At 45.6% G+C, this 9825-nt stretch overlaps 1 protein-coding gene across 1 annotated transcript; it reads left to right on the forward strand.

Moving 5' to 3' along the window:
- Positions 1-2351: 2351 nt before the first annotated feature.
- N7509_000112 (3CxxC-type zinc finger protein) lies at positions 2352-2852 on the forward strand (the record flags this gene model as incomplete). Its single annotated transcript, XM_056624759.1, has 1 exon — positions 2352-2852. One exon carries the CDS (start codon positions 2352-2354, stop codon positions 2850-2852), a length of 501 nt encoding a protein of 166 aa, XP_056494860.1.
- Between the last annotated feature and the right edge of the window lie 6973 nt (positions 2853-9825).

Raw genomic sequence — 9825 nt, forward strand, 5'->3', positions numbered from 1 at the left:
TTCTTGGTTTGTATGTACCCGAAACGAGACTAAAGCAGAATAGAATAGGCTTTAAAATAATAGCCACATCTTTCTTTGCTACATGTAAACGCCGACCGACACTGATCAAAGGTGATGAGTTGAGTGGACAACTCCTAGGATGAACTCCCAGCCTCTAGATCCAAGGGCAGGCAGAAAGCCTTTCCCAACCCTCCGCCGACCGTCGTCTATCTCCAAATCCGCAACTTCCCCCACTCCATCCGACCGACCTGCCCCACAACGTACCGTCCACGAGGAATTCTATATCTCGACCACCTACTCTACCACCACGGCCAGAGCTCTGTGGGCAGCTGCTTTGCTTGTCGAAATTTCAAGCGCCTAGAAAGCTTTCAATGTGTACCTTTCCGAGAGACACAGCTCCCACACTCGAGAGACCGCTTATGGCAGACCATCTACAATGACTTGAAAAACTATTACGAAACTGTTGATACACCTACACCCTCAACTAACGCACGCCCGCCACCTAGATCAATTCCCCTCCACAGTTCTTCTCCGAATATTGTACCTTTCAAGGATAACGCTAGCACACGGACACCGACCCAGAACCTCAACTACCTCCAACCTCCCACGCTCCGCAGCCTCATCAAACGATACCCTCCGCCACTTCCTCGCATCAAAACCAACAGAAGACCTATGCTTCCTTCCTCCAACGTCCTGCCACATCCATACCGCAACCGAATTCCCCAGTACAAGAACCTGCTCTCCCCGCCAATCCCATACTCACCATCGAAGATCTTCACCGCCGTTCTCACAATAAACCGTTACCGTTCCAGGTCCAGAATAAGACAAGCCAACGCTCAATTAAACGAACTCGGAACAAAAGTGCATCTGCCACCCAGCCGCTGTCCAAATTCTTAGCTTCTACTTTGCCCGTTTTCTCGCGGTTTCTAACAGAGATGCAGCCAAAATCGGATTATTGCTATCCTTCTCATCTGCAATTCCACTATAGCCGCGCCATGAGGGCAGCCTAATGACGAGAACAGCAATGGGCCAGGAAAGGCCGTACCGAGGCTCTAAGTTCATGTCAGGAAGTCAATCATTATACGTGTACATGCTGGGATATATTGTTGTTTTATACTGCATATCGCTTCGGCGAGGGGTCAGTTTGAATGAATACTACTACTACAGTGCCGCCCGTTATTGCCTTCCATATCTGGAGACAGAGAGATACTCTCTACAATTATAGTCACGTGACTTTAAAGGTCCTTATGTGGAATCGTGTAAATTACGAGTTATGGCCATACGTAATCATGGTACCTTATTGTGTATACCAGCAGGATTGATACAAAAATCCAGAAGCATGGGTGAAGAGAAAGCTTCATGTAAACTACGCAAACTAGTGACCGTTAGCAATCTGTTAACTCCCCTCAATCTCTCGCTTCCTTCACTTCATACGTAGTTCTGCATATGTTGGTGCAAGTGCAGACCTCGGTGGCCTTGACGACTTGAGGCTCCGTGTTAACCAAGCAAATTAGGCGACCGCTGGTACCGGCTTCCCTCTTTCATCCTCCAGCTGCTTCACTCCAGACAGAGGGTATTGCGCTGCCTAGGAGCTTGACCCGGTCAAGTGTGTAGGCTGTCTAGTAAAACACCTTCATAAATTTAGCTTAATTGGAAGAAGCTGGTGAGGCTTGGATAAAAGGGCACGGGTGAAGCGTAGCGACTTTCGAATCGGATATACAAAACTCCCTTGGGGCCGCAATGTGATAATCATGTGTCGTGGCGTGCTCACATACAGGAACCTTTGTCATAACCAACTTGAGACATGCTTTTTCCTAGCAATAGCCAGGTTCCTCATTCGCACACAATAATATATATAAACTCTTCTTTCTAGCTTACACCCCATGGCCAACACTTGGACTAACACTTAGACTATGAGTTCTCTTGGATTCTCGGCCACGATGTACGTACTCCGTTCCTCTCATGTTACATGACGTCTCATATCACCATACTCAGCAGCCTACAAAACAGCCTCTCCTATATGTAAAGGGTAGACGTGAGACTGTGTTCGTAAAACCATGTACAGTCGATAGCGAAAACAGCTTGTACTTGCTCATACATATGATCTTTCAATAATATTTATCCAAGTTTCGCATTCAGTGTCGGGTTACACTAAGAACCATATCTACCAATTATATCGCGCTACGGAAGCCATGCGTTGTTGTCAGGAGGTACATTTGCTGAATTGGAGCGGGGTATGCTTTCTCCCAGAATGTACTTATATGCCTATCCAAAGTCATATTCCTGATTCTCAACACAGTTCCTTATCATTTACATTCAAAAATATCTCACAACTGATGCCAAGTTCCAAAATGCCACGTAAGAAGGAACGCAAGGCTGCGAAACCGTGGTCGCTCTACCCTAAGCTGCATGATGATGTAGCACAGGTATTAGACGATGAAGGGCTTCAAATGGATTTCTGGGACGCCGATGACGAGGCAACCAACATCGAGGATAGAGACACCAACGTCATGGGTCGATTTATATGTCCAAGCAGCAAGTGTCCCTCCAGCGGCTGGTCGAGCAAGAAAGTAGCGATTACCATTCGCATGTACCCTCAACAGCGATATAATGCACGAGTGTATCACCAACGATGCAGGAAGTGCAAAGCAGTCGGCCGGCTAGCCCTAGATACTGGAAGCTATGTGGAAAGAGTGACCTATTGGCTCAAGAAATGGAATGGAATCGAGGTACAGCCGCCTGACTTCTCCGGCCAGAGCAGAGGGCCGCATAATAGAGAACTGTGTGAAGGGTGTAAAGTTGGTCATTGTTCCAACTCAAATCAAGATTTAGCCACGCTTCTGGCAAGGTAAGTTGAGTACATATCAATGGTCCTGACACAGTAGCTAATTATTTAGCTTATCTATCTAAGCGCTGCCCTACAACGCACGTATTTTTGGCTCGCAGTCTATCCAGATCTAGTAAGCAAAGCTTAGAGATGAACACACAAACGTCGAAAATGGAATAATATTAATTAGTGACTTTGTGTTTCTCCTTCACTCTTGTTCTTCTGGTGTATGATTCTCGGCAAGAGACGGGACTAATATATTTGAGACAACTATTATCCTCATTTCTCTCTAATTGAGTTATCTTTGCGTAACCTTCGCCATTTGCTCAGTAGTTGTTCTGCTCTTGCTGTATACATGTATTCAACAAGAGTCGCAAATTTTCCGAATTGGATATTGAAATCAGATGGTGGGCGTACATAGCTTAGACCATTCAGTGATGGTTCACCTAACAGTATGCCGTTGAGACCCCAACTGATTTTTACCCGTGCAGTGACTGACCCTATACAAATCAACATCTCGGCCTCTCCCAAATCCAGCGGAGAGGCCAAAGATCGAAATGTTGGTAGTCATGGAAATGAGTCCCCAGTTTCACCACGAACGGGTACCAACCAGGCTATATAGGTCTAATCCTGGCCATGGGGCCGCTCAGTCCTTAAACCCAGATTTGACGTATTTTTCTAATGACGGTAGGGCATGATTCTGCTCTGGTAATTGACCGTAGCCTACCCTCTAGGTCATGATACGATCAAAGTCTTCAAGTGGTCCTCCCTATTTGAGTCAAAGACTAGAATTGCTATGTATGTCGATATGGGAATTTGAATGTGAATGAGATTAGCCAATGTGCGCATAGGAACAAATCCGAAGGCTTGGGGAGCTTTGACCTCTCAATGGTATGCTGAGTTGTCTTGCATATGCAAGACACAGGACCCCGAGCGACGTGTTCTGGAGCGGAAGGCTACAGTGCCCCTCACACAAAGACATGTGATCCAAGTGCTTTTTCAGCCATACAAGTTATGAGACAGGTCTAGTATTCAACAAAGATCACCTTCATTGGGATGCTTTGCGCCAAAACCGCCCCACCGAGGCGAATGTGTGCCCTTGAAGCGGAGCGACTAATACATATGCGAGCCATCTGCAACCGGGATCGTGAGGCATCCGGGGCCTCTCAACCGGGATTTGATGTGTCGCGAGGAAACTAATAGTTCCAAGGGCTATCTCAAAGTTGGTTTTCGCGGGTACATTCAGCAAGCCATTCAACTCGGTTCCTAGTCTACATTAGCTTCAATTAACACGAAGCGGAGCAGCAGGCGGTAAGAGACAGAATGTCATTGGCGAGACCTGCAGGGCTCGCGATATGCGAGATTATGTGATATCTTAGATTACCTTCAACTTTAGAGCAGTATCTATAGCACAGCTCACGGAGTGAGACTTCAGCAGTGGACGGTACTTTTGAGCCACTAAACTTCAGATGCCCGAGCATCCCTACAAATTGAGGAGACCCCAAGCAAAACTCGGGAAAACTGAAACTGTAACCCCTTTGCAGAGCCCGGTCTTTAACTCTGATACCACTAGTGATGGAATTTTAGAATCAGGAAATTATGCACTGACTAGTACTGAACTTTTCAATGAAATCAGATGATTGCTTCAAGGTCCTAAAATCAATTGAGCGATCCAAGGGTTCTATAGAATCATACTATGGCATGTGATGACCACACCATAATTCTGGATTCTACGCGATTAGTCACTAAGAGGAATCAGGGGAGCAATAAATAAGCATATTATGCAAGGTTCAAGTAGTATTGGTCCCTCCCTCAGTTCGTATTATTTCAGTATCCTGGTTGAAGCAGATTAAAAGTTCAGGCTATCTCCAGCTTCTCCGCAACACGAATTCCACGAGCAAAGGGCGCGAATGTGTCCAACCTGACTGAAGCCAAGAGAGCGTCTAACGCAATTCCTGATTTGGTAAGAAGCGTGATCCAGCTACATAATATGCACGCCCAGGGTTCAGCGACTAAGACTGTGGTCTAAGCCGATTGGATGCTTTGCTAACTATGACTCATCTCAAGACGCACAAGCTAACGCGATCATGAATTCGCTCGAAACGTGATGCAGCCGCATACAGGGCACGGTCCTGGTGCTCAGCGACTGATGTTGTGGCCTTCGATGATTGGATGCTTCATCAATCCCGATGACTAACCAAGACCGGGGCCATCCGCAGAGCCTCATTCCCTACACGTGTTGCTTATATGATATCAACAGAGCGCTTGATGAATTCAATGATCAGTCAAAAAAATGGAAGCCTTGAGCGGAGCAGCGCCGGGGATTGTAATTTACAATCAGCTGGAGACATGCACTCGGGGCCTTCATCGGCTATACAGGAACTTCAAATTTGCAAGAAAGGAGGTCGGACAACTTGTGGAGGAGGTTTCCGCCTGTCAGATACTCTCTGAGATATTTTATGATATAAATCGACCTCTGGATACTAGAGTCGTGAAGCTGGTTCGTGAGAAAAGGCTCGATCACATATTAAAGTCTCAGACCAGTTCAGCGCGCGAGCAAACTGATCACATTAAAGCTCAATTAAAGCCTTTGATAAAGGGTGGCAAGTCGGGTCGCTTAGATCAATTACTAGCAAAGATTTGCTGGCACTTTACCAAACATGAAGGTCAGGCTTTACTGGTTACACTTGGGAGTGTGAAACACACATTGATCCTCCTAACCTGCCTTCTGGCTCTAGACAACTCCCTCGCGAGACTGTCAGAGCCATTGACGGCAAGTCAGAATCATGACTCGCTTGTGAATCAAATGTAAGCCTCTTTAATTACTTGGTTACACTGTTACTTTATCTAAGTTGTGCCCCTAATTTGTAGAGATCACTTGAAGAAGATGGTTCAACGACAGACCAAGACCTTGAAAAACCTGGCCAACAGAATGAGTCAATTAAATCAGCACTTTCAGGAGACAAAGTGGATTTCAAACACAAGGTCAATTGTCGTTATCATCAAACAAATTCAAGAAGAGCCTGTTAAAGCGGCACGGGCAGCTACCGCCCAGAAACCACCGGATACTTCACCCCTTTCGACCCCGACACAGAGGATTCATGATCACACAATGTTGCGAAACTCAACGGTCATAGGATTGAACAACACGCAGTCACCTTATGCGAGCCGATCATCCCACACAATGCCATTACCAAGCGGCCAATTACCAAACCAGGCGAGTGCGACTAATCAAGGGGGGCATCAAAACACGACACAAACCATAATATGTGATTATGGGGACGGTAATAGAGAGTTTTACGAGAGAGGAACTTCACCCTCCATTCAAGAAAATAGCTTAAAGCATCATAGCTTATTCGTGCCGGTACCGCCTTTTGATGTGGTTGATTGGCATACCAGGAGCCGAAGGAAGCGTAGCTCCGGGGAAGAGCATTGATTTATGCACCAAGCAGTTACTATATAGCGATTGGCTGGACCGCAGCAGACCAACACGAACCATTATTCTGCTCATCATGACTCGGGATATCAGCGTACTTGAGACAATGTTTTGCCGTCTAATGAGGGTACCTGGTGTTGCTATTAATCCCTAGGGCTCTTCATCTAACTCCAAGTGCTTCTATTTTGTTAATTTGGTTGTTGATCATGCTTGCATTTTGATTAGATTGGAATGTCCATACGCATAGAATAATTCGCCACGTCCTTGACAAAGTAGGCTATGATCATCCGTCGACGAGCTGATAATCCTAGTGACGCAGCTCGAGTGAGGTAGTCTATTGGTACGACAACAACTCTTTGAGAGACTCTAGGGTTATCCAGGCCGTATTCTTATCCAATGGTAGCCCAGGTGTATGGCTTGACTATTACAGATAGATGATACTACCCTGCTCTTATGAAATGTACTATGTATTTTATGGAATGAGAATATGTTTCATGGATGAACTTTTGATCATCGCGGCAGCTAGTGGAAGTCAAGATTGGTGGCGTAGACTGACACCCTTAGGATAACATTGACATATCGGTACATACCGGATGTACATCTAGCAGTTGGGTACCGTGTACACAGTTAGGTGAACAGTGTTCATGCCCCTAAATCAAAGGCCGATAGACAGGTGTTGATAGATGTAGATAGATATGATTCAGGTCAGGTTCAGGATACCCCTGAATCCCATACGCTACTGCGGCCGACTACTTTGCCGATCGCTTTCAAGATATCAACAGAACGCGAGGTCGACAAATCTACACACATTACACAAATTCCACTGATACTAAGTTACTGAAAGCAACCATGGAGTCGATACACGACGATATAGTGCAAAAAAACCCCGGTTCCTTGGGTCTTCTTTTGCGATGATTCATAATGGCGACGATTTTTCTTCTCCTAGGAATATATTCTGAATGAAATATAGCCCTGCATGAAAAATTCTGCAGATCTTTTTCTTACTATCCCGTGCAAAAGCCAATGTTCAAACTAGGTGGCGTCCACATGGGTGATGACGTAGACTTGATCCCCGGATGATCTGTAAGCTTGTCCCGCCTCACTGATATCCATCCCTAGCTGGAAATTTCTTGTTTCATTTACATAGAATCTCTATCAAAAGTTGGATATTATTCCAGAGCTGCTATCATTTCAAATGAATTACACCACCCGATCTAATCACCAGGTCAGGATGCCTCTGCATAACGGTAACCTGCTGGCCTTATCTCGACCCCAAGATTCTGGGCTCAATTTTCCTCGGCAGGCATACTTTGGAGACGTGAAGACGGTATCGAAAATTTTATTATGAGTATCGAGTACGAATTCAGAATGTTGCAGCTCGAAAGAATCAAAGTAATGGACATGCTCAAGGTGTATGCTGGCGACAAGTCCAATCTCGAGGCCACAGTTCAGCATTTGACCAACGATATCACTCTTGCGACAGAACGAAACAGAGCACCGGATAGGAGAATCGCAGATCTAGAATGCAGACTAGCCGAAAGGAGAGCGACTCCTGATGATATTAATAAGAAAAAATCGAGATACTTAAATTCACTTCCCCGGTTCCGTCCAGCTAATTATGAACTTCTCGGCATCGAGATAGCACTACGTTTGCCCATGTACTGGGGCTGTCGATTGATAGCGGCAAAAATGGGTGACTCTCAATTTGAGTCTCAGATATCCTTCATATGAAAAGCCTCTTTGAATGTAGTACCAGTCGATTTAAATACTGATTCTGTAATCGGCTTGTCTTGTCCACGCACCGGCTTCGTTCTCTTCACAATGTCCTAATGATTATTGAAATGCGTGAATGCCTCCATGAGTTCTTCCATATCAAATATGCTTGTTTCTTCAAGGCCTATTAGACTATCATTGTCCTCTGATGCAGAGCCTTTTTGAGTATCTGGAGGAAAACAGCCAGCACGGGGAGCCTGTATTTCGATCTGGAGTTCCGACTCCTCCTGCCACTTTCTTTTTCATTTGATACAATTGGAACGGGGCTCTTCAATAGAGTGAGCGTCGAAGAGATGGCGACGAAGGCCCAAAGATCCTTTGTAATCCCTTCCCTGACAGCATGGATGCGGACAGATGAAGGTAGCGGAAGCTCCCAATAGCTTGAAATGATTGTCAATGTGATTGAGAAGTGTTGGCTTGACCAGCCATTGCTGAAATCTTTCATCCGGCTCTTTTCCCTTGTTGCACAAGCAGAGTGGGCAAAAGCCAGGGGCAACAAGCGTATACCGGAGCGTCAATATACCACATCGAGAGTGCAGTTCATTCAGATGTGTTTGACAATGGCTCTTCCACTCTCCTTCATCGCAGCAAATATCTGCACAAAAATAGCAAAATTGAACAAAGTTACGCTGTACGCGCCGGTGTGCACGCTTCCCATTGCCATAGCGTTGTTGGTACGGCGGACCACCCAAGGATTGTCTTCGGCACTGCAGGATATGTTTCGCTCGCCTTTGTATTGTAATACTGCGATGGTTAGTATAACCGTATATACGCTAGTAGCAAAAGGTTACCCTAACATAGGCTTAGAGCAAAATGGACAGCAATTATCCACTGGATATAGTCCTGGATAGTATTCCACGCGCACCGTGGATGTACAGAGATTGACCATATCATCCAGGCATTGTCGGCCGGCGATGCTATCCAACGTAGCCACTTTGAAGAGTGCCTCCCTAAGCCTTGCGCGTTCTGGAAGATATCTCTTAATTATTTGAAATAAGGATGTTCTGTCGCACTCTGTAAATTCGTTTCCAGAGATGTATTCGTCATAGGCAGAATCCCACTAATCTTGTATGAAAGTTTTCTTCCAAGCCAGGCGGAGTTTTGATTTCTTGCTACAGAGACTTGTGCGCTCAACATTAAGATCAGGATGTATTAGAAGCTGTCCTGATATTTTAGACGTCAAGAATTTAATTCTCTGATCAATCATCTTGACTACTTATGTGTCCTCAAACGCGGCGATAGAAGCTGCATCCAGTTTCATTGGGACATTGGGTTCTCGACGATGAGCCATACTTTGCTCCATATTGAGGCACTCATAATCTGGCTCTAAGTCATAGACGAGAGCCTGAATGTCCAAAGATTTGAGCACAAATTGTATTTTATGTAAGTATCATGATTTGATGGTCGAGGGCCTGACCGCGGGTAGCTTCCGATGCCTTGGCTTAATGGCATCAGTAATGGTGGTGGGATTGAAGTAGAAATCACTTACGATCAATGCAATTCGCAACATTCGCACGGATTCCATGCACACGAAGCTGATCTTTGAAGCACTCTCGCTGAGCCAAGCTTGTAAAATTATGCCGTAGAGACGAGAAAGTCAATGCTCTTCTGGGAAGAGGGCCATTCGGGGTCACCATCCCAAGAAGGAAAATCCTAATTTGCCCTCATACCATTCAAACATATACGATTCCCTCCATTTCGGTGGTCTTACGGCCAGAACATCTGCCACTGTCCTGAGCCCCTAAAGGCGCCATCGGTAACTCCATGCACTATTACCCAGAACACAAAG

Source organism: Penicillium cosmopolitanum (assembly GCF_028827165.1).
Source record: "Penicillium cosmopolitanum strain IBT 29677 chromosome Unknown utg000001l:1.0-706529.0:1.0-706990.0, whole genome shotgun sequence".
Taxonomy (NCBI): domain Eukaryota; kingdom Fungi; phylum Ascomycota; class Eurotiomycetes; order Eurotiales; family Aspergillaceae; genus Penicillium; species Penicillium cosmopolitanum.